Source organism: Takifugu flavidus, chromosome 10 (genome assembly GCF_003711565.1).
Source record: "Takifugu flavidus isolate HTHZ2018 chromosome 10, ASM371156v2, whole genome shotgun sequence".
NCBI classification, from domain to species: domain Eukaryota; kingdom Metazoa; phylum Chordata; class Actinopteri; order Tetraodontiformes; family Tetraodontidae; genus Takifugu; species Takifugu flavidus.
Window position 1 is genome coordinate 14055942 of NC_079529.1, and position 25430 is coordinate 14081371.

General features: G+C 42.8%; 1 protein-coding gene across 7 annotated transcripts; it reads right to left on the reverse strand.

Moving 5' to 3' along the window:
- Window positions 1–634: 634 nt before the first annotated feature.
- Window positions 635–25123, reverse strand: map7d1a (MAP7 domain containing 1a). 7 transcript variants are annotated; one of them, XM_057045159.1, is made up of 20 exons: window positions 24593–25005; window positions 21897–21986; window positions 16581–16787; window positions 15125–15184; window positions 14593–14613; window positions 12375–12538; window positions 12142–12253; window positions 11187–11291; window positions 9952–10071; window positions 9719–9864; window positions 9407–9537; window positions 8129–8364; window positions 7603–7861; window positions 7192–7372; window positions 6765–6869; window positions 5035–5085; window positions 4890–4950; window positions 3679–3760; window positions 3187–3419; window positions 635–1469 (listed from the first exon to the last, which is right to left on the reverse strand). In XM_057045159.1, the coding sequence occupies exons 1-20, from the start codon at window positions 24663–24665 to the stop codon at window positions 1459–1461; spliced, it is 2448 nt and encodes an 815-aa protein (XP_056901139.1). In that variant the 5' UTR covers window positions 24666–25005; the 3' UTR covers window positions 635–1458. The 7 variants fall into 7 exon arrangements, with proteins under 7 accessions (XP_056901139.1, XP_056901137.1, XP_056901135.1 ...); XM_057045157.1 differs by having other exon boundaries at window positions 21897–21992; XM_057045155.1 differs by lacking the exon at window positions 21897–21986 and having other exon boundaries at window positions 24871–25123.
- Window positions 25124–25430: the final 307 nt, after the last annotated feature.

Below are 25430 nucleotides of genomic sequence, written 5' to 3' on the forward strand. Positions count from 1 at the left end.
GCATTACGGGTTTTAGGTTTGTCTCCAGGCCCTCGTATTCCTGGAGTCCTACTGGAGTTACAAATTACAGGGAGCCATAAGTCATTTCAGTCACATCGTAATTTAACAAAAGCCATACATGATGATGTGTGTGGCATTTTTTTAGTCTTTGGTTGAGGGGAAATAAATTATTGCTGCAATGACTTTCAGCTTCAAATTATGTACCCGGCTACCCGGATATAGTGCGCGCGGCGGGGGCAGATAGGATGGCATGTACCCCCTGTAGGGATTTTGTAAAGGGAGACTCAAAGTGAAATGGACATCTGAGCTAACTCGTATGGCCGGTATGTCAACAGGAAAGCTATCTGGTGCCGTCTAAAATCCGTTTTCTTGGGGTTAACATGCGCCCTGTCACGACGTCCAGTGGGATTCGGCATTTCCCTTCAAAAGGCGCAAATACCACTGAGCCTCTTAACCAAAACACTGGGAAAAAGCATTTGCAAGTGAAGATCAAGCATTGAACCGCTGGAGTCTGGTTTTGGAATATCTGGAGTCAGAATCCTCCGCGCCGACTCCAGGAGAGCTGTGATATTTATTGTAGCCGTCTAGCAGTAACTGCCCGAAACCCAGTGAAATATTACATTTGACAAAGAGATAAAGACAACAGATGTGTTTTAATAAGATTTAAGGTTCCCCCACTGGCCTTGTAACACACATCATAATTAAAGCATACAGTGTACACACACACATGTCATGGCTGCACATGGGAAATAAAACCATCTTAAACAGTTGAGCATAGGCAATCCTGGTTTTTCAGGATTTTACCCTCAAATGATTTATGGTTTATTAATTGCCAAGGTTGAACGTACTCTTATATCCAGTTCTGCTTACAATCAGTAATAGCTGAGACAAGTGGTGTGTTTACACATGGGAAGAAGTTGAAGCACGTGAATTTACATCTTAACTTTTTCTGGTTTAACTGTACTAAAAATGTTAGAGCTCTTTATATATACCAGGCAGTGTGGAGCCCGGCTTTCACTGAAGAAGCCTACGCGCAGTGAATTAACATAAAATGCTAGAACCGTTCCTCCTTTAGCATCACAAAACAAATTTACATTATTCACAAAAATGTACCCAGTCTTTTACAGTTACATTTCAGTTAAATAACCAAAGGAAAAGGGCTTTTTTCGCATTTAAAATGACAGATAGTTTTGTGTATCAAGGTGCGTGGAAGCAGTGCCCCAAAGATGTTTTAACACTGCGTCCTTGCTCTGCATGCAACGCCTTCCCGTCCCTTATGTCTTCTCATGTGCCAGAGCGTCATTATCTTCTGTGACCCACGTTTGAAGCGTGTTTGCTTTCAAGGGCTCAGAAAAGGGTTGGTGATTGGCAGGGTCGCAGGGTTCCCCCGTGCAATTGATAGCAGCACTGGGAAAGGTCAGCGGCCCCAGTCGAAGAGCGCTTCCACACCAGAATATTTCACAGGACCTCTGTGAGGAAGACAGAGAGCAAAAAGGGTCAAGGTCAACAGCCAATTCAAACTCATCAACACACAAAACAATCAGGTGTGCAGCCCAAACACGAGGTTGCTCTGTTGTGTGAGTAATGACATGGTCTGCACACCTCTGACCTGGTGACAATACTAACTACAAAAGATGCCCAACACGAGACAGCGAGACACCCCGACTCCATGGAGCCTCTTTCCAATCAAATGCTGGCAACATGTAAAACAGGTGTAATGTGGACTTACCTGAGTGACAACACCAGATGTGAAAGAACAGGCAAGTGTGTGCATTAAATAAACTCCGGCATTAAAAATACACCGACCCCCCGATGAAATTACACAGTAACATTAAAACGGACACGCGTGTCGATATTTCCAGTGATAGCCCTCGTCGTAAATTCCTCCTGAAGTCAAAGATGTCTCAAATATCCAGATTTGTGGGAGTGAAGATGAGGTGAGAGATAGTTTGTGCTTTGAAACCACTGAGACTAGGCAAAGATGGGTTGCGAAGGGGTCGGGCAAAGGTATCCGTCATCTGTATTTGTGTTTTCTGGCTATCAGGTTAAGGTTCTGATCTAGTAATGGAACAGGGATGCTGCTGACGTTGCCACTGGATGGTGTTAAGTGAAGAGTGATATGGTGCTTTATTGCTCCTGGAGTCCCGTTTCCACAATCTTGGCAGAGACAAACTTGTGGATAGGGTCTCCTCATCACCTTGGCCATTCTGGGAATTCCTCTCTGGGTACAGACTCAAATCAGCAGAGCTGCTGAATTAAAGCTGTCAACATAAACACTTTCCACGTATTTTCTTCCTTCCCCTCACTTTCTGAGTGGAACTCGAGCACCTCTTCCATAGCTTTTATACTTCAGGAGGTGTGCGCTCTTCCCTCTGTCAAACTCCACTGTGGGGATCGAGTTCAGCTCATACAGGCCAAGGACAACAGCATTGGTTTGTAAATTGTACCCGCCTACAATGCAGGCTAGCTTCTCTTGTTACCGATTTAAATAATCTGGGGTTTAAATTTGATCTTTGCAAGGACTTTCTCTTTTTACCTGCATGCTTTGTTTGTAGCTTGTTTTTGTTTACCCGTGACGCCCCTAAAGAGATGACAGACACTTGGGTGTCACAGAAGTAAACAGGTGCTTATGTGTTTTGCGACTGTAGTGACAAACTGGGACGGATAAAGTGCTAAAGGCTGTGGCAGCTTCGGTAGCCAACAATGACAATGTGAATTTGTCCGCATTGTTGAATGCACTGGGCAGCGGACAGTAACTAGCGAGGTTGGCCACAATAGAGTATTGCTACTGCATTATACAGTGCTTTTTGAGGTCTACCAGCCTCTCATAAGCAATTTACAACATGACACATTCACACACTCGCATTTATAGACCTCACATGGCACAGGCTGCCATGCAAAATGTCCACCTGTCCACTCAGGGAAATGCAGCTGCTTTGATCTGAAGAACTTCACAGTGTTCCTTTGTTACTCCATTCACACGTGCACACTGCTGAGACAAGATTCTGCCTCAGACCCCACCAAAGATTGCATGAAGCACAAGATGCTTTTTTCATGTGAGTTATTTGGCTATTTGCAGCGTGGTGACTGAAAGTAAAATAAGGTCCAGGTGTAAGACCCCCCACCCCAAAACAACCAGGGGCCTCTTATTTGCTGGAAGGAAAGGATCTTGTTGAACCTCCTTACCTGCAACATGCTGAGGCTTCATGGGGCTGGCCTTTTTCATGAAAGAATCCTCACTTTCAAAGGTGAGGATGGCCTCAGTAGCCATGCTCTCAGACTTCTCCCGCGCTCCATTAGTGGTGTTGTCGTGATTGTTGAGGTGAATTATGTCTTCAAAGTGGGCGGCGTCTCCTTTGTTGGACAGACCGTTCTCTTGTCTCACGGGCTGGATGCCATTGACCACTTGGACTGGGAGGCTGGGGGAGGGAGAAGAGCGCGGTTATTTTATGACAATCCAGTCACCGGTGAGTCATTCCGCTCCCGCTTCAGTCACGGCGCCGACAAATGCACCAGAAATTGCGTTTAAGTCATCATTTCAGGAGACCACATCGTCCTCGCGTTGTTGCGAACGTTAACCGCGAGTCGGCACATTTGCTGTTGAGGTTCTTGGCCCCTGGCGCGTTTTGTAGCTCGAGCGTGACTGTAAACACGGTGGTCTGACATCAGCAGCTTTACCTTCCATTGATGTTAGTCTGTCCGTTCTCGGCCTTGTTGTTTGGCAGCTTGACCTCGGAATTTACCAGATAATCTGCTGACCCTAAAGGAAAAAAAGTCAAATGTGACCAAAGTAAACCTGGTCTCACTCAATAAACAGCCAAGGTTACCATATATAATCAGCCAACCACGATGGTCCCTGATGATATTCTGGTTATTTGTCATATGCAGGGCTTTCTTTCTTTCTTTCTGTCTCTATCTGGAGTTGTCTGGTTCAGTCTGGCTGAGGAGCCATCTGTGGTTGAATCAGACTTCCCTCCCCTGGATGAGCAGCACTGCCAGGCCTTCGTCCACTTCAATGGATGGCTAACTTCCTGCTTGAGCAGCAGATTTTTCCAAACCACAGTGATTTGGTGTTTTTAACGTGGCTGCAGAGTGTGACAAGAAATCTTAAAGAAGGAGCCTCTGCAGCTTTATGCTTCATTATTTACATACCAATATAGGAGAAATATGGCCCAGATATGTGCAACGTGTTCACATCATCAGAAGTTGGGAAATGCTAACTAATAGGAATATTTTAAAAATGAATTGAAAACTCCAAACTTATCAAGCAGCCACTCAGAGAGAGGAAGAAAGCCACCCCTTTTGGAAATCTGACCGTTTTCCCTTGGAAAATCTTAACATGGTCAAGGAATATAATGGCCTTTTGCCTTATTTTCCTTTTTTTTTGCAAGCCTACAATAGAAGTAATGTGCTGTGATAGATGTAAGCTGTTAATGTGTGGCCACTCTTTCTCCCACAGCTCAGACAACAAGAGAATACACACGGGTCACATAAAATCCCCCAAGCACAGCTGCGTAAAATACAGAGCTTATCTTTAACATTTTAGAAAATGGGCTGCTGTGAACGCAACGCTCATGGGAACTACCAATAAAAGTACCACAACGGTTTAGTCAATGTTAACCAATGGCAGATGTAAAGAGGAAAGATATTAGCTTGGCTTTAAATATCTGCGAGAGAAATGAGATCATCTCCAGTAACATGAGCCCGAGTTAGGCTGAGATTCACGTTGGGATTTTCCAGTTGCAGCAGGACACAGAGAAAGCAGCTGGCCAGGCCATCCATTTTGTTCAGAACTGACAATTAACCAGCGCGAGTCCTGCAGATTAAAGGCTTGTGTGGCCACTGAGGATCTCTTGTAGAAGCTGAGCTGAGATGGATGTTCTGCTTACCTTTGCTGCTTTCTGCCTCCTTCCTGCTTATGTGTGGGAGAGGGGAGGCCTTGGCCTCTTTCTGTAACGGCAGGAGAGATTTTCAGTCTTTTTAGAATGGGAAATGAGTTTCTCTGAAATTGCTGAAATCAAAGGCCAAATCCACCTTGTCACTTCCATCCGTCTTGCGTGTCCTCTTCATGATCTCATCTAGACGCTGAGTAAAGACACAAAGTATATTCTGTTTAGATTTAAATATTGATTTGACCAAAAAACTGCTTGTTTTGGAGCCACGGTTTTATTACAAATCAGATTTCTAGTTGGTTTTAAGTCTCCATTTTGCCTCTCAAATGGGCCATTAAATCTTTAGTGAATCATTCCCTCATGGCTCCAGGTCGAAGGATGAATCAGCAGGAAAGAAGCAGCATAAGTGGGTTCGGCTGGAACCCGAGAGGAGGCTGGTCGGACAGTCACGACAGAGCAAAGGCATGAAGTGTGGCCACAGCGCAAATCAATCTCCACCGCTCATTTGTATGCATAAAAGAATTTGGCAGCGTTATTATGGGATTTTAATGTAGAGTGAAACTAAACAAAGGCATGAAGCAAGTTCATATGTGACATGAAGTTTCTCAAAGCTTCTAACTCAGTATCACATTCTTTTACCTTATAAGTTGATCTGAGGCTTCTCAGCATGATTTAAACCATCTGCCCCATCTGTCTGAATTCCTATGATAACATTTGCTGTTAAACTGGCCGATGATAAATCTGCAATTTCATTTCATGGTCAACTCTTTCGGCCTTTTGCTTTTTAATATGTTAATAGTAATATTTTGGACCTAACGTGGCAACAATGCCTCAATGGGACCGTAGCCCCAGATCACTGTGCCAAAAACCTGTTCAAACCTACTGATATACAAGATCAGAATTCAACCTGCATTTACTCCCAGCTCATAACTCTACAGTAGACATGGATATTTACAGTCAACATCACCACCCTGCCAAGGACTTTGGAGATTAAACTAATTTCAATTCGTTTTTACTGATTGCTCAGGATTGACTGACCTGAACACAGTTTACACATCTCTGACCCCCAGCCGAACTACCTTCCACGTTGCTTAATTGTTAAAAGAAGGGATGGGCGAGTACTGATACTGAGAAATAGAGCTTGGATAGGCCCGATACCTGCCAATACAGCCGCCGACACTCAAGGTTAAAAGCAGTCAAGCAGTGCTTGTTTCCAGAAGATGGCGGTGCCGTGTTGTCAACGTCATACGTGCGACATCCCAGTCAGACAAACATAGCGTGCTCCCGACACAAACATGACTGCTCCCATTATGAACACGTCACCGGTTTGGGAATTCTATTACCGGTAAGTTAATACAGATGAACAGACTATTGCAAAAGGTGATATGAAGAGCAGCTCATTTAATACTAGTAACTTGCTAAAACACCTCAAGGCTTCATATGAGATGTATTAAGAGAAAAAGTACTCATGGTATCAGACTTGTACTCGGTGTCATTATAAAATGTTAAAGGACACATCTTTGGACTATTGCTACACAAGGATGTCAAACGTGATGCACAAGAAGATGAAAAATGGGTGTTGCAGAAGTGGGTGACGAATGGATGATAGCGATTTTCATACAAGTTCTGAAAAAACAAAATCTATATTTGGATTTAAAAAAAGTGATAAAAATAGGGGTCAATGGTAAATTTCACCAAAAAATATATAGTTTGGAGCTCGGCTCAAATTCTCAGGTTTTGGGTGTTGGGGGGGATCTTAAACTTTAAAATCTACACCAAAACTGAAACATTCCACTGTATTTATTGTAATAAAAAAGGTGCTTTTCTTTTGGCTGAAAGAGCAATAGCCTAAGGACAGATGTCTCGCCCCACCTTTTTCCTCTCCAGCCTCTCTTGCTCCTCCTTCTGGAAGTGTTTCTCCCTCTCCAGACGCTGCTTCTCTGCCTCCTCCCGGGCCTTAGCCTCAGCTTCTTCCTTCTGGAAACAGAGACAGCTTTAATATGCGGGCTGAAAAAAAATCCTCACGTTCACTTCGTTTTCAGCAGAAATTATTTTCAATATTTGCAGCTTCATAAGACATAAGACTTTAAACAGAGTTTCAATGCCACTCAAACCTTTGTCATGGATCATGTTTAGCCACAAATTTAATTCTATCGTAAGCCACAAGGGGGCAGAAAAGGGCTGCCTTTGTGTGGCCGGCATTGGTGCTAATGGTCGCATCACCTAGTGCTTTAGATAAGATCCATTCGAAGTGCCCATTTATCAGCTATCTAGTGTAAGGCATCGACAAGAACCAAACCTGTTTTTGCAGACGTATGTTCTCCTCTTGCTCAGCTTTGGCTCTCTCCTGAGCCTCTTTTTCCTCTTGCAGGCGCTGAGCTTCATCCCGCCGTCGCTGCTCTTCTGCCATGGCACGGGCTTCTTCCTCTCTGCGTTGCCTCTCCTCAGCCTCTCTCGCTATTCTTTCCTCTCTTAGTAACCTGCAGAGTTTAGACACGAGGCTTAGGATAAGGACAATCCAATCTACCAATAAATCCTAAATATTTTCAAACTCTGTAAATAATAAATTGGGTGAAGTTTCTTTCAAAATTGAGAAAATTCTTTTTTTCCTCAATGTCGGCCTGCTGTGCTGGCAAGAGGGTAAATATCAGGAAGACAAAACATTTTGCAGGTGCCAAAAACTGGCCAAACGGGCGATCACAATACAAACCTCTCCTTCTCCTCCTGTTCACGGCGCTCCAGCTCCTCCCTCTCTCTCTGCTCTCGGGCCTGTCTGCGTTTCTCTGCCAGGATGCGAGTCGCCTCCTCTGGGTTATTGGTACCTGCCATGGGCTTAGCTGAGGGTACAGGTGACACTGCAGCTACGCAGGGAGTCGAGTGAGCTGGCTCAGGGGAGGTTGCAGTGTTTCTAACTGGGGTGATGGACGTTGGAGGTGAGGATGTGACAACGGCTGGAACCACAGGGGACCCTAATGTACAGCAAAGGAAATACAGATGACAGAACAGCACATATCTGCTGTTAAATCATAATAAATGTATGGTACAGTATACTGCAGTTATTTTTATTTTTGAATAAATGTATTCGATTAGATTTGGTCATGACAGCGGATCAGTTACATTTAGTTTGTTTTTCCATCAAATGGAGGTTCAATTGCCGATCGTCTTGAACTGGAAGTATGGAAATCTGGACTGATGTTCTTTCTTTTTTTTTCCTGAAGAACTGCTGTTGTACCCACCTCTTCTCTCCTCTGGTGTAGCAGCCCTGCGAGGCTCCTTCACTCTTTCGAGTTGGACAGGAGAGGAGGTCCGGTGGTCTACCCTGGCCGGGGTCCGAGCTCTTTTGGGTCGAGCTTTCGGAGTGGAAGGGCTTCCCCGTGTGGATGGAGGTCTGGGAGAAGCAGCAGGGCTGGGGGATGCGGGTCTACCCTTGGCCGTAGCCGGGGATGACGGTCGTCTTGATAATGGACTGAGACTGGAAGGATGGAGTTGTTTTCAGAGTAGTGGAGAACCCACCAGCGAGACCTTATACACTTTTCGTACCCTTTTAGACCCAGGTTCAAATGTTTAAGAATGATATATTTTTTCAATGAGCCTGACTTCAACACGTGGGTCTGAAACAGACAAAGCACTCAAACACTACATCACTCTTAAGTGCATTATCAGTCAGCATCCCAACCTGGCAACACTGGGAGAGGAATCCATTATGGATAAGAATATTCTTCCCTAGCCTCTGGCACTGGCAGCCGACAGCCACGACTTTTCCTTTGGTAAAAAGACATTTTATTCTCCCTTTCTATCGTCCTCTGAAGACACTTATGTCATCAGTCTGGAGGGTATAAAAGGAAATGACCACTCATCCTGGGATCTTTCATTCAAAACCTTGTCTCAAACAGAGCGTGAAATACTACCACGAAGACCTAAACACTCGCACTGACTGACAAGAAACACGCCGCTGGTCAAGGGAATTTGAGGATAACCATATTTGCAAGGCAGCTTCACTGTTTTAGTAGGGGAAGATGCCAGAACACCTTCAGAGCACTGCCGGGGTGCCCTTGAGCAACGTACCGAACCCACAAATACTCGTGTGCACCCTCCCCGTGACCCCGAAAGGGATAAAACGGTCAAACGACAAAGAAGAAAAGGCTTAAAGTACATGATTCTAAAATGTATGAATATTGAACTAAATGTGTCATCAACTTTTTAACATTGAGTACCTACATTCAATGTCTTAACTACAGTAGATCTGGAACCTTTTTGCTAAAAAATTATTAAATACTCGATTGATTATTTAGAACCAGTATTTACTATACTGGGAAAAAGTAACCCTCCCAAGAATCGAAGCTGAAATCAAAAATTTAAGCCTTCTTAAAATATGATTGAAGAATACTCGTATCTAATTTACTTTTACTGTAAAATTAATATTGTGTGGTGTTGGTCTTCAACTGAAACATTTGTTATTTTTCCTGCTAAAAATACAAATGACAAAGAAAAAGCACTGTAAATAAGTGTTTTACCTTGGATCTGGTCTGTGTCTCATGCTGGGGAGGGACTGTCTCTTCTTCAGCACCTTCTCTTTACTGAGGGCACTTTTCTCCATCTCGTTCTCACGCTCCTTTTCTCTCTTTTCTTTTCTGTTTTTATCCATCTTTATGAGACAATGGTATAAAACGGTCACCAAATATCAAACCTCCTGAAGTTCGGCATTTATTGAACTAGGCTCAAAGACCTTTATTAAAAAGGTCCTAAAATAAAAAGAAGTCAGGTCAGTTTTATATTACAGTAACTGCAACTTTGAGCACATCATGGTGACAAATGCTGAAACTTACAGGCGTAGAGCTCCGCCTGTGTTGCCGCTGGGTGATGTCGGGGGTGCTGGACGTCACTCTCCAGCGGTCAGAACAACGGTGGTGGGGCTGGTGGGGGCACAAAGTCAGAGGGCTGGCTGAGGCCGAACGGGGACAGAGCGGAGAGCCTGGTGGTTATTAGCAGTTTTGTTAACAACACGTTACATCATTTTGCTGCAAAAATGAAAAAAAGTTGAATTCTTTTAACTTCCTACCATCTTTGCTATTATTAAGGACGCTGGCAGCACTGCGGCTCCGAGCGAGAAAAGACAGCGTTGGCGTCATCAGCCGGTCAACGATGCTGCTCTCCCAGGGACTCAAAGCAAGGCTGCGGGCTGCAGTTAGAGCATGGAGATTAATTAATGATGATTTACCAAGCCCTGAATACTAATTAAACCATTGGAGGAACATTAGTGCCTTAAAATCATGGTTTGTAGTTTCACCCCCATTAACCAAAAGTTAAAAATCACCAAAATCCAGTAAGGAAGAACCACTTCAGGTCATGGCTTACATGTAGTAAAGCTCACACAAGCCAAAAGACCTGAAAATTATACAATGAACGAAGCCCATGTGATTCCCCCCAAAGACTGTGCTGTAGTGGTACCACCCAAGAAAGAAGGCCTTGCTTAAAATGCTGGCCCAGACAGTTAGTCAGTTATTTTTAACCACACCCTAGAGTCACTGAAGGAGAAAAGAACAGAGGATGCTGCAATAAATATTCATATTCAGGGTGTGTGTGACTGTGTTGCAAAGGAGAGCAACCTTTGGAACAGAGTAGTTGCCCATCTTGTGGTTTCTCCCAGCGGCATGGAAGAGCAGTACCTGCTCTGGGGGAGTTATTGGAATACATTATCTGCAGATAAAAACTGCTGATTCACTCCCTGCCTCACCAACTTCACTTTTTTCTCAAACTCGGAAGCTTCTCCTCCTCTGCAGAACCACACCGTCTGTGACCCAATTAGGATTCTGGCTGAACTCATGTGGAGCATGAAAAGAAATGATAAAGAATTTATAAATCACTCCCAACAATCCAATTATTTAATATACTGTATAAAGGACATCCTTTCTCTGGTATTCTACAATCAGAGCGAGCAAAAAAAGGGGGGAAAAAGAGAGATGCCCTTGATTAAGCAAGCATATCAAATGCCAACTAGACAATGACCAAAAAGGATAATGAAATGCGACCATTGGTACATAACCCACATTAGTAAGATACAGACATGCACAACACATCGAACTAAAGCTGAACCGAACATCTGTTGGGGAAAAAAATAGAGGATTTGGAAGATGGAAAAGGGACAGCTGTCAACCATCAAGCACAAAACAGGGGCTGAAATCAGAAAGGGAGAGAACTGAAAAACAGACAAGTGATGGACGGGTGCTCAGGCATTGATGGTGGCTGACTGATGGACACTGGGGGAGTGGGGGGGTATTCCACATGTTTCCTTACTTCTGCTGGGGGAGTTCCAGAGCGTAGCAGAGGACTTGGACAGTCGCTTGTTTAAAACAGAGTCCACGTGTTTGGGCAGGTTGACCGTTGACAGAGAGCACCTGCCTAAGAAGCCAAGAGAGTGCCACACAGTTGTTCACACAGGTCACATGGTTGAGAGGAAGAAGGGGAAGGTCTGTGGCGCCATGCCTTACGATCAGGCCAAGAAACAATGCACAGCAACCCACAGTGGAAAGCTATTACCTGGTGAAATGGACAAACCAGACCATGTCCTTTCTGTGTACATACTGTACAGTAACAAAACACAAGGCTTTAGGGTACAGCACTCCACGGGAGCACTCTTAGTAATATTCACTCAAACCACCGCGGCATCACATAATCATTTAGATGTGTGATGTATTTATATATGTAGGAATACACACACAGACAGAAGTTGAAGATTACATATTTAAAGATTTTTTTTCTTTTTGAGGGAAAAACTGATGTCCAGAAAGCTCCAGTAGTTTCCACTGCAGAGTGATCACACTTGTTTACTTCCACTGGTGATTGGATAAGAAAGAGACAGAACAGAGTGAAGGACTGCTGCAGTCAGTGCAGGGATACAATAACAACGGTAGCATGCTCCTTCCTGCAAGTGCTGGAATAAAGCATCAGAGTTCAACTCCACTTTGTGCGATCAATACACTGCTTAGCAAAGTGCAAGGACCCATAAGTGAGGTTAGGAGACAGACAGCCTGCTAAGACAAAGATGGAGAAGCTAATATCACAGGATAACACATGAAGGCCGAAGATTGATGTGAAAAACCCAGAGCTTTGACTCACAAACAAAAATGGCATCCAGAGATGACCTTTGCCTGATGCTGCAAAGCATCTTGTTAATGAGCTCAATTCCCCTTTTATCATTTGGTTTATTAGCTACAGGAGGCATAGTGAAATTAGAAAAAAGAGCACTCACTTTCTTTTCGACTAGAGTTCTGACTTAGTGTCCCCCCCCAGGACCATCTTTGTTGGCGGATTTCTGCCCATGTCTTCTTGGCTGATCTGTGAATGGCTGCCTCATAGCGCTCCTGGAGGCACGACAAGAAAACACACAGGATATATTTATTTAAATGTCCACTATACAGACCAGGGTATAAATAGAACTTGAAGAATTCTTCATTTTAAAACATTATTCTCTCCAAGACCTACTTTGTTCTTCTCCAGTTTCTGTTTCTGTCTCTCCTCCAGGGCAGCTCGTCGTTTTTCTGCCTGGATTCTCTGTTCTTCCAGCTTCCTACGCCGCCCTTCCAGCTGCTGCTCCCTCAGCTGCCGTGCCTTCTCTTCCTTCTCCAGCCACTGCGTCTTTTTAGCAGCTAAGAAAGGTGAGAACATAAAGTTAGAATGGAAACGTTTGACCAACACAAAGGAGATCATTCTCCTTTCTCAGTCTTTTTATATTATCATATTGCCCTTCCCTTCATTTAAGATTTGTGTTTGGAAAAATAAATTCAATTACTTGACTTTTCAAACAATACTGCACAATGTCAAGTATATCGTACTGGGGACACATTTGAAGCACTCTAATCGCATCAAGTCTCTCCTGTCAACTCCAATAAACTACGCGCTTTGATATGGAAATTGTGTCATTCCCATTCAAGGATGCCATAAAATGCAGCTGCCTCTGTGTACACAACTCACCATATTACTGCGGTCAACCCTCCATGGAAAATCAGCCTTTACAAGGAAGCGAGGCGTCTTTTAACACGCAAAAGCAACTAGTTGTGGATTTCGGATCATAGTGACAGATTGGTGCCATGGGCTTGAAGAAAGCCCATTTATGTGCAGGAAACGGCTCAGCTTGTTACAGCGAGGTTGTTACTTACAGCACAGAAGGCATCTGCTGCAATTTGTTTCAGATAATTACAGCTGGTTTACGTCAATATAGAGTAAACCATGGATTCACCTTCCAATGGTATAAATCTGCTGTACAGTACTAGATGCCTCCTATATGCTATCATAGGACGAGAGCATTACCCGTAAGGAATGATCGGAGCTTTGCACATTCTCTACATGTCCTCAGTGCAGAAAATGTAAATCATACATGCACACAAAAGCTATCATTATTATCTCCTGACATTACTGACTGATGCTTTATGTTTTTAAGACTTAACTAGTAACACTGCTGGTGAATGTTGAAAAAAATCTCTGCTAAGCTGGTATCGTAAACACGAGCATTAGTAGGATCTTTTCTTTTATCTACGCCTGACTAAGTATTAGATCATCCTAGACCATCTGGTGAGATCATTTAATTAGACAGATCCACACTGGGATGTTTGTCTGGGTGGAATACTGCTGTCGAAGACATCCTCGGATGATCAAATGTGAATTCAAAGTCAGGGGTTGAAATATGGCACTTGAGTTTCACTGGCATATTTTAAGCATAAATTACATGCTCAAATATAAATATACGTAGGTAGAAATTAATGAAATGTAGTATAACTGGATACCACTTCAGCAATTTCTACTAGACACGTAGGTATTTCTGATTTCCATTTGTCGGAAGTCGTAATTTCCAGGTTCCAAGTAGAATGTTTCAGCTAGAACGCCCCCCGAGGTCAGACTTCCTATCCAGAAAGTCGGACGTTCCTCACTACCCCCGAGTTGTCTTACAAAGATGGCTGCCCCGAGTGTAAGCAGAGCAATCACCCTTCGATACTTTCTGTAAACAATGAAATACGCCAAGAGAAAATAAAATAGGCTACGTTCTGCGTTTTGTGTTTCCTCTTCATCCACCGTGTTTGAAAGTTGCAGAAAGAACCGCGTGATTGTCCAGAAGTTGTTTACATTATTTAAGATGTGTTTTTACAAATAGCTTAGACGTAAATTTGTGAATCAGATATTTCAAAATGTCCAGTTTGAAAGACTTCAACATTAGTAGCTTTTCAACATGAGAACGAATCCCGCTGTCTTCACAGGCAGCTAGAACACACGTGAGTAAAGGTCGAATGAAGGACGCTCCTACTGCATCAGTCCGTGGCAAAATGATGTTTGCAAGAAACAAAATGTATCGAACAGGAGATTAAAAAAACCAAAAAAAACATTAGGATTGTGAAGTCCCTTGGTTTTAATCTGTGGATCAGCAAAAATAATAAAGGCCAATTCTAAAATGACACACCGAGTTAAGCACGGAGGCTTCTTTTTTCATGTCATAAATTTGTGGAATGGAATTAAATGGAGAAGGACATGGTTCCTCAAACTAGCAAGTCCGCACAAGTCAGGTTATTTAATGAGTCCTAATGCTTTAATGAGGCATTCATGGAGTACTGACCAATTAAAATCTAGTAAATGTCATTAAGATGAATAATCCAAACGTGACAGAATGACCACCACCATCACCACCACCGTCACAAACACAAAGGTGGCTTACCTTGTAAAATGCTGAGCTCTTCTGCAGGGGAAAGGAGTGAGAGAAAAGACAGAGGCTGCTGTCAATCATGCAAAGCAGTGTACGGCCCGTGTGAGACACTGTGTCAGCCATGTGTTTTTAAAAAAGAAAAGCGCAAAAGAGAGATGCAACACAGCAAAGAGATGATATTCTCAGGAAATCACCAAGACAGCAGTTAATCATCTCACTGCAAAAGCTAAAAAAAATCCCACTCAATATAACTGCCTATATGTGAAATATCTTTACGCACACACACTTAATGCTGTAGTGCATTAAGACACTCATCAAGAAAACAAATGATACAATAGTATAAGAGAAACAATAGAAAACCCTGTTCAAAGAGGTTGAGGTTGGTAAAATGCGGTGTTCCTGTTGAGTTCCTACAATTTTGTCCTTCCTGTGCAAGATGTGGGTGCCACTGGTAGCCTGGGGTCAATCCACTTTTAACACAAGGGAAACTCAGCACCGCCTGCTTCGGCCCTACCACTAGGGGGAGCTCTCCTCCAGCACTTACCAAAATATTTGGCCTTTTCCTCTCTCCGTTCCTTGGCAAGCTTCTGTCTTTCTTTGACATCTGGGATGTAATAAAAATACAGAGATGTAGGAGATGAGACAGATGTGACATGAGTCCCTTCATCCCAAAAACAGCATGCATTTTATCATTTAACACTTCTAATGGACAGTTTGACAAGATAAATAATACATTGTTTCCTTTCTGATATATAATATAGATTTTTAGTCACATTTCTGCATAAACTAAACAATTACTCAATGCAACCCGGCTAAATGAAGACTTTCGCAGTGAAAATAGTGTTCACGCGTCCCTTAAAAATAAGTTGCAGGCCATAAACAATCTGTCCAATATCGTTCTTCCGAACGACTCCTCACGCGCTTTGATAATTACAGGCGAGTGGACAACACACGTGCACCGTGGTGAGTGGCATGTGCCGGTGTTTACAATTCACCATAGATGCATTAGTTATAATCTTAATGACATCCTCAACTCTTTAATTTTGTTTACAGCACAGTGAAGCCTATTACACACAAAATGGAACAAGGACACATGGAAGAAGCCAGGAAGAATGGGATTATAAAAAGCTATTAATAATCACCTGGTACATCACCAACAGGGAAAGGCAGTAGCTTACACTTTTGAGAATCTAATGCTGCTTTTGGTTTTGAAATATGACAAAATGAAATGCAAACTAATAAACCACAGAGAATCGTCTTTGCAACTCAATAGAATGAAGGTATGGTTACAATTTAGGAAGCAGTTTGGGATTTTATCCCGACCACCTCATGCTCAGGAAATAAAGACCGTAGCCACAATGGAGGGATTAATGGATAAAGAATAAAGGGGAGAGGGAAAAGAGGCTTACATTACAAAAGCCCCTCAGACTTGTTCCTTAGAGTTTGTTATGTGCTATTAGCCACCATCTGTAAGGAGTTTAATGGTGGTATAGCAGTTCTATATTGCCAGCAGGTCAAGCTAAATGCCTTCTTGGCAGCATTCTTTAAAATGGGTTTCTTTCTCTGAACTTGCCAACTTTCATTAGTGACTCAATCATAACCACGTGGATAGATGAGATTCATCTATGAGCTCATCTATAGTAATCTAGCCACATACAAACCTCATTTGTCCTTATTTTAGAGGGGTGTTTTCTTTATCAACACCATTGTGACTGAAATATTTTATCCAATTTGTAATCTTTTCAAATAGTTGCCGATTTCATGTTTGGATGATTAAAAAAAAAAAAAAACAGCAAAAGCACCTCTACTTGGCGTTGCTTCAAGTCTCAAAGGATGTGGTCATATTTACCCAGACACTAAAAAATTACCTTACCTCCAGAGAGCTGACCTACCTCCAGCAGACTGCATCTGCACACTACAGGAACTGTTTCATATCGTGCAAATTTTGCTTCCATTGCGTTAAAAGTAAACCAATGCAATCCAGTTTACAACTCCTTTACCTTCTTTGCGCTTTGAGCGAGGAACGGACGATGCGGGCGAGACAGGTGACAGTGGAACGGCATCAGGTTTTGTGTGGGAGGATAATCTCTGCTCAACATCCTTCGTTTCTGCAGACTCCATTCTCTGGGGTCGCTCTGACTCCGGGGGGCTGCTCTCCCCCTCTGGCTCTGTCCTCGCTGGACGTGTGTTTAGATCCGAGTGCGAAGCTAGTTGAAAAGGGAGACAGAACAAAACACAAGAGAGTAAATAAGAAGGCAAAAGGTTAGACACGTGTAGAAATATGGAACTTAACAAGTTAATCTGCATTCCTCTTAAATCCAGGCCTATGAGGTAGTTCAGTGGGTGATGTAAACTTCCTGAGTGGATACACATATCAAGTGTGAAGGGTGGAGTTCATGAGTGTGGCATTAGGCTCCTGATACTGTAATTATTCTATGGGATTGTGACCATTCTATTCGCGCAACCATAGTTACATTCTCTATAATAATAAACTAGTGGATTGAAGGTAAAGTCAGTTTTTCAGTGTTTTTGTATTGGAAGAAGAGTTCCCCCTGTAGCTTCAGTCACAGCACCATAATTCACATTTGGCAAGCTGCTGCTTGAATCGTCTACTCAAACATTAGTTAGTGCAAGCTTTAAGGCCCACACAAAGACTCTCATGGGAGGGACACTTGGCTTTGTCCCCTCATCATTGTACCCTCACAGCACTCCCTGTCTAAGCACTCTGAAGTACAGTATCTTCTGCACAGTCTCTGAAGGTAAACACTGACGAAACAAGCTGTAAATTATTAAGATGTCGGTTAAAAAAACAGCTTGAACCGCAGCGGGTGTGCCACTCGAGCAGTGACTGCAGTGTGGATTTACAATACAAATGCTGTGCTGTTCAGTGTTTAATAGTTTGCATGGAAATGCAAAAAGAAGTAATGAGACCAACGCTGCGCACCATTCAAAAGAGCAGATGAGAGCTTTTTATAGCATTTACAATTCCCCATCCTGCTTCCGAAGCCATTGAAACTGTGTTGAAATCAAACCATATAGCTTTTTGTTCCCAACATTCTGGTCCCTTGCAAAAAAGAATCAGATTATCACCAGACTAACAAGTCAGCGAGGTGGACAAAGGTCTGCGTGAATAGCTGCCAGCAAACAAACAGATCGACCCTTTCACGACTGAGACTACAGGCGCTTGGAAGAATTCCGTGAGATACTGAGCCACACTGCACAGACTGTCTGAGCACAACTCATAGAGGCTCGTAGAGAGGCTCAGTCACCAGCCTGGGAGCTGCGCTGCTTACTGATGCCTGACAGCCCAAGAGAAGTGTAGTATATAAAAATGTTCAGCAGCGAGACGAGACAGTGTGTTTCCCTTTGTTACACCATGCCATCATTAAATAAGCATTCCTCTTGCTGCGATGTTCTCTGACAGAGAGGGGCCATTGTTGTGATCTCTTCATGGCAACGGGACTGCAGCCAAAACACTGCAATGGCAGTGAGCGGAGAAAGGAAGGAGGTAGAGCGGTAGTGAGATAAACTGAAAGGAGATGATGAATACTGGAATAGGTTCAGGGCAGTCTTGTAACAAAATTAGGCTTTGTGGGAGGAAAAATGGCTCAGAGCTGGACCCACTGATGAGTTGTGAACAAAAGAATTTCACAATGTGCTCTGTCAAAAACCCTGTGGCTTTTCAGCAACTAAAACCTGAAATCAGTTACAACTGCCTCCATTTTGTACCTTCATTCGACCCCTTTTTCAAATGTTTTAAGAATTGTCAAAAAAAATATGATACATATAATATAAATTTCAAATAATTCCCAAAAGGGTGCGTTTTTCCCCACAGATACTTATAGGGAAGTATTACAAGTAGGCTATTAACTGTGAGAGATGAGTATGGCCTTACCTTATAACTAATGAAGGATGGCCATACTCTGAGGAATTGGAGCTACAAAGATGAGGAGCATGAGAATGTGACACACTCCAGTGTTGGTAACACTCAAAATGATGAGCACGGAAACCTAAAACTGTCTGGACAGGAGCCGAGGGACAAGACGGAGGTTCAGAAATACGCCGCCTGCTGGACAGAGAAATGGTCTGACGATACAAACAATATTTCCAGGTGTTAAACCATTTTAATCCAAAATTAATATGATAGGAGTTAAAGATCATCATCAAAAATAGAAAACGAATTCCTGCAGATGTGGTTGCATGCATGCGGGTACAAACAGTGTGGCAGCACAGTGGCAGATGGAGAAACAGCAGGTGTTTAACACAGTCGCTGAGCAATCATCCAGTTAGAAGCCTGCTATATTGGACAGATTGTGGAATTTTGCCTGTTAAACAATGATTACACCTTTGATCCCAAAATGTATTCCCTACATTACAGAACAGGATAAAAGTAGTGCAATTTTAACAGCACAGGTTAAATACCCACAGTTTAAAAGGCTCTGCTGTGTGCTACTGCTCCATAGTCTCTTAAACAGATGAGGTTACCGGTAATCCTTTCCCACAAAGGGCTGTTCCATTTACTTACAACATATGATTTCTTAGGTTGAAGCAATAACCACATGCATTGAAGTTGCCCTACCCTATGTTGCCTGCCTGCCCACCTGCCCCGAGGGGACAAATAAAGTTTCTTGAATCTAAAACAGAAATTGAACATATTCATCGGGGGGAAACATCCATAGCAAGAAGGAATAGGTACTTTTAACATGAAATGGAAGCACTTTTATCTCCACATAAGCCGACATCAATGATCTGAACATCAATCTCACTGAGGACAATGAAACGCTCATCAAAAAAAGCAAGTCAACATTGCCAGTGAGGACCAATAAGTTTGAATCAGCTGTTTTTTAAGCGAAAATACATTTTCAGTTGTTTTCTTTCGTCAGAACGATTCTGGAAATTGTTACAGTCATTATGTCATAATGCTTTGAAATTATTGTTTCCGTGAATGCGATCAGACATCATTTTCACCTTTTTCACAGCTTTTTCTCATTCCTAATGCAACACCCAGAGCTAAATGTCTCCCTGAGATCTTGTAAGAATATAGGACAAGAAATGAAACATTTATAAAGCCTAGAGCTTTAACGGTACAGTACAATATTCTCTGTCCTTGCTAGTATAGCCAATAACAGCAGAACACCAACAGAGATAAGGCACAGAGATAAACGGTGCTCGTGGTTGTTAAAAATTGAAAATAAAGCACGTTCAAACAAAAGACTCAGCGCGTGAAATCAAAAGACTGCAAAGGGAAAAGGGCAGCTACTCCAAAAAAAGAGAGGAACTCAGCAAACAGAGGGAGAATGGATCTGCATCTCATTTGGGATCAGCCAGGGGACTAATGAACTACCTCATCGCTTACCCCCTAACCCATCACACCCTCGTCCTGTGGCGTCCCTTTTGCACCGAATAGGGTGATGTAAGAGGGCAATGGGGCCCAGACACACAGGAAGCACAGTGTAAACAACAAGCATTGACTGCATGCCAAAGTGTGCATGTGTGTAGGCCTGCAATTGCTTATTCAGCTGATGGAACAGTGCAAAACCCATAATACTCAAGTGATTACAAAAAAGCACAGAACCCTGCATAAAAAAAAACAAGATTTGGCTCAGTCTTTACATCAATATTTGAAAACTTATCCAGTTTAATTTCTCGGTCACACCCAAGTAGCTGCATTCAAACCCAGATAATTTTATGACATATCAGTCCTCGGATCTGCAAATAGTACAATTATAATCGTACTAATTATACAATAATAGAGTATAATGAAAAACACCTCTGCTTTATACTGATTGTTTGGAAAGTGACTGCACTCCCCCACGGCATGTGAATAAGTGGATGAATAATGGTGTCTGTCAGTGGCTCCGAAGCTTTCTTCCCATCACCTGGCCTAAGTCCCTGGTATTTAACGGCAACCAGCTTCCTCTCCTATACCAACATTAAGTAGCAAAAGCACTGCACAGATTACAGACTCCATTTATTTCAGCTGGCAATGGCTTCCTGAAGATTGGATCTGCTATTATACTGCCTCAAATATGCTTAAGCAAAAGAATCGACATAAAAGCAGCAGCTCTGAAGCTAAATTTATGAAACTGTGACATCAGAGGATAAGGAGGTATTTCTGTGCTGCGCAGGCTGCCATTCATCATCCACCAACATGTCGTCCTGTCTCCACTAGCAACCTTATATCCAACTGGTGGGTGCGGGGGTTGGGATGTCACAGGGTATTCAGATTGTCAGTGATCATGTAGTGTCAACCAGATGGACAAACAATCATGGAACTGACTATAAGTCAGTTTTTAACTGTATCACCAATAGGAAACACATATATTGTGTTTTATTATCTGTGGTTAGTCAATAAAGCACTTCGAATCAATGCACTTGTTTATGTGGTGAACTAAAATGGAGTGTGGCCTCCTTTTGATCGATCAAAGCACATAATGAGAGACTTTATACCTTACTGACATCTTGGAGGAGCCCTGACTGTCAGGGGCAGCTCACAGTTGTTGTTTGTATTTTCCTCCCTGTATGGTTATTTTCAGAGACACAGCTTGGTGCAACAACAGTGCGAAGCAGTAATCATTGCAGTTCAACACAAAATTACGCCCAAACGTTATCATTAACTGGATTTTTGTCTCCCCACACAAAGCTCCAAAGTGTGTCGACTGGCAACAACAGGGTCAAATGTTGAGTTTTATGCTGCCAGGTAACAACGTAACGCTGAGATGGACCAAAGAAGGCACCAAATTATTAACAGTATAAGAGCCCCTCAATGTGAGCAGGTCTAATAATAGAGAACAGGTCTGGTGACTGGAAATTTGGCACAGTTCAGACCATCTGGGATATTCCAGACTCGGTAGAGGTGAGTGGAACAAACCACACTTCTCTCACCTCAACGTTCCCAGACAGAAAGACAGAACAGCTCAGTGATGTAGCTGTAACGCACCACATGTCTGCTTTTATCCCGTATCTCACAGCTAAAGCAAAAGGAAATTGGTTAAAAAGGAAACCCACAATAAACATGTCCACATTCTTCTGGACCTTTTCAAACGGAGCCGTTATTACAGGATGCCACAGTTGTGACATTCTCCCACTGATTCTCCCCAAGTCATTTTCTTGGTTCCACACTGCTGTAAATTTGCTTTCCTGACTTTGACAATTTGAAACTGTCAAAGAAAGACTATAATGGACTGGTTGAAATGCTGCCCGTGTCCTTGCCTTGGGGAAATGAAGCCATTTCTTTCATTTTAATTTCAAAGAAGAGACAATTCTGGCAATACCTACTTTGTAATACTAAGTATAATGTGGAAATGTTCAGGCACCTGGAATAAGTGGTTTCAAAGGCACTTGGCTAGTTGAAGATGGCGGCTCTTTCTTATCTTGCAGGTCAGGTCCAGGAAGCTCTTGTCCATCTGTGACTGACAGCAAAGGAAATCAGGTCCAGTGATTTTTAGTGTTCCATTGTCGGATCAACAGAGTTAAAAGCCTGAAGATATATATATAAAATATAGCAATGTAGCAAGATCATAACTCCAAAAAGAATTTAATTTGCGAGAGCACAAAAGTGTCCTTGTCATATTAAGGATACCTAATTAAAAACTATGAGCAAGCTCAACTCTGACCCTACCTTATAGCACCTTTCAAGAATGAAAGAAAATTATTTTTAAAAATCCAGAAGTTAAGGGTTACTCTGTTACTCTATAGTGAGGGATCATTTCTGCATGGGGGTATTGACCACAGCCCCCATTTCCTGGAAGAAGAGCGCAAGAACGGACGGCAGATGATGTTAATGTGAAATGTTGGGGTTGTTCGCATTGTTTCTCTTTGGGCTTCACTCGGGGTCCGGCTGAGTGGTGTGATTTCAACATCTGGGTGCTACAGAGTGGGCGAGCGCTGGTGCGGTAGTGGGAACCAAGGTGTCACCGTAAAAAGCTGACTTCAGTCGTATCCTCAGCACTCAGATTCTTCTGTTCTTTATCCTTCTCTCTTCAGACGGAGACTCTCTTCAAAGTATAAAATGTGCCCGATGGAGGCTTTGAACATATCTGAACATGAAACAGCTGGAAAGCCCCCAGTGTTCTAGACCAATGGCACTTTCTGACGAAGCATTAAAGCAAAAGAAAGGTTTATCTTGAAAATGCGGGTTGATCAGTAATTATTTTAAGTGTGCCACTTTAATCTCATACTTTAATTGAATCCAAGAGAATGTTTACAAAATGCAATTAAAATATCCCTTCACTGAAGTTACATACACTGATATAGAAATCTGATAGCTATAGTTGTCTGTAGTGCTACGATAGTTCTGGTAACAGGTATCTTCTTTCAGTTTTAACTGCTTCAGCAAAATGCCTGTGTTAATTATGACGAGGCGTAGCTTTTTGCTATACACAGAATTGTTTTGCTGTTGTCATATTGACTATATTTACCGTGTAACAATAAAACGTGTCAGGTATAACAACGCTGAGCTCAACAAAGTCCTCACAAAGCTGTAGAAATAACAACCTCGAAGGTTCATACGTTTGCTTCATGGTGTTTAAGGTGTGTAAGTGATCTTCTTTACACATCCTAAATAATAATGTGTTGTGCTAATAATTTATGATAGTGTTCAAGGGAAAAGGTACAGAAACAAGAGCTTTACAGCAGCTAAACTCAGCATTCAGCTGCTCCAGTCCAAGCGGAACTTCCTTTGGAGCACATATTTCAACAACAATGGAGATTTTTCCCTTTACACTTCATCCAAGTCTTGTTTGAAGGCTGATCTGGAAGTTATACAACATGGATTTCCTGGAGCTGGTCAATGTCTTATGTCAAAAGCCTCTTTCTCCTACCCAAATCCAATTACAGTACCAGTAAAATGGTCAGGGAAGGTCCCGGTTTAGGATGAAGCTAAGAGATTGATCTTAAATTCACCTTCTGTGGGGATGGAACAAAACCAACCCCCACATTTACCAAACGGTGGAAAGAAACACAAAGAAAGGTGCATTTTCTTATTATGACTACTTTTGCCCATTTAGTCAACAGCCCATGAGCCTCATGTTATTCGGAGACGACAGCCTGACGACCCTCCAGACGCCTGTCCTGCACAGCCAAAACTGGGAGGACGTCTTCTGTTCTCAGCAGGAAGTGATTACATTGTGTGTCCCCTTTCTATTTCCAGAAGCAGCCAAAACATCCACACAAAGATTCCGCATGCCATGCACCTTTACAACCTCCCATTTGAGATAAATTCCAACATTTTCCTCGAATTGAGACGTGTGTTTTGGAAAGAGCAGACATTAGCAGTGAAGTGTATGTGTAACAGATCTGACACTGACAGATAAACTGAATAAATCCAGCTCTGGCTCCGTGTGTGTGTGCTTCTATCCAGTGAGGTCGGGGCAATAATGTCCACCATATGATCTCTGCACCAGCAGGGACGGAGAACGGCTGCATCCGTGCACACGACCATCTTCTGCACTTGAAAGTGCAGCCAGAAGAGGAGCTGGAGGAGGATGCCACACCACGTATGACGGCATCATGTCAGGAGTGAGCTAAACATACCATATGGAGGGGGATGGGGTGCTGCTCTTCACATTACCTCATCTCCCGCACTTTGCGTTGTTAAACCCAGTTGGTTCTGCTCTGGGCTCAAAAAACTGCAACAATCTAAATACAGCTAGAACAAGACGACTAAGAAATACAAGTATAAATTTAAATCCCCCCCCCCCCCCCACTCATCTTTTTGTCAACTCCAAAATTCATATCGATATGCAGGTGTTAGGTTTATGATTGTACCGAGATCCGCACTTCCGGACCGATTATTCACGATTCGGCTCCCAAAAAATAAACTCTGTTCCTTTAGGTTAATCGCATTGTGGTTTCCTCATCCCACACAAGGAGACATGCAAATATAAAGTTCACACAAGGCGAGACGGTGTTTGCGGCTATTTTAACTGCGTAGCAAAGCATCTAATTTATTTATTTAAAAAAAACAACCTCTTTCCCAAAAGCAGCGGGACCAACGTTCAGAAAGACTTACTTGCTGCTCCTGCTGACAGAGTCTTTTCCTCCATTTCGGCGGCAATAGCCTCCCTTTCAGTCCTTTTGTTCATTCAAACATGCAAGTTTCGCCTATTTCTTTGCGGCAGTCCTCTCATTCCTCGGGGAGAGTGCTGGCGCTGGAGGAGGGGGTCGAGTCACTCTTGCGTCCGATGTCCTGAATGGACCGGGCAGCAAACCCCAAAAGGAGGAGGAGGACCCCACTCCCAAAAAAAAAGCAACAGCACAAACACGCTACGCAATTAAAATAGTACCAACTTGTTGACGAAGGCGTTCCCGGGTCCCGGTACCGGTGTGCGCCAGAGAAAACCCGGCGTCTGGGGGAATTTTGGGGTGAGAAAGCGGAGAAGAGTGAGGAAGTTGGTGCGTCTGACACGCCACAGCTGATGCTTCGCCCCGTCTGATGCTCTCTCACCGGCCTCTGGAACGGACTGTACCATCGCGGAGAGGGGGATGCGGTTGTTCTTCCTGCACTTACTGATTTGCAAATATCCATAATTAAGGATATTATGGACAGAGATAATTATATAATATGGCTATATTCTCTGTTGTATTGTTATTATTGGAATATTAAGAAAACAAATTAATTTATCGCTATTAATGGAATAGGTTCTTCCCGTTAGATCTTATTGGTTTCTCCCCCTTTTTCAGCATTAAAACGTAGCCACAGGAGGTCACAGTTCAGATTCAGTGCAAAACTTTTTAAATTATGAACATCTTCTTCAACATTTTAACCAGTGTTCTTGACTCATTATTTAAACGTCGATCAAACATAATGTCACATATATTAGCATGGAAAAGATACAGTAAATAAATTT

What these genes read in the sequence shown, in the direction of transcription:
- map7d1a (XM_057045155.1), bottom strand. Translation starts at nt 25,108, where the DNA reads ATGGATATTTGCAAATCAGTAAGTGCAGGAAGAACAACCGCATCCCCC. An exon ending in GAACTCTAGTCGAAAAGAAA is followed by an intron (nt 11,292 to 12,141) that starts GTGAGTGCTCTT and finishes TTGGCTTCTTAG; the next exon opens with GCAGGTGCTCTCTGTCAACG. An exon ending in GAACAGGAGGAGAAGGAGAG is followed by an intron (nt 7,373 to 7,602) that starts GTTTGTATTGTG and finishes TAAACTCTGCAG; the next exon opens with GTTACTAAGAGAGGAAAGAA.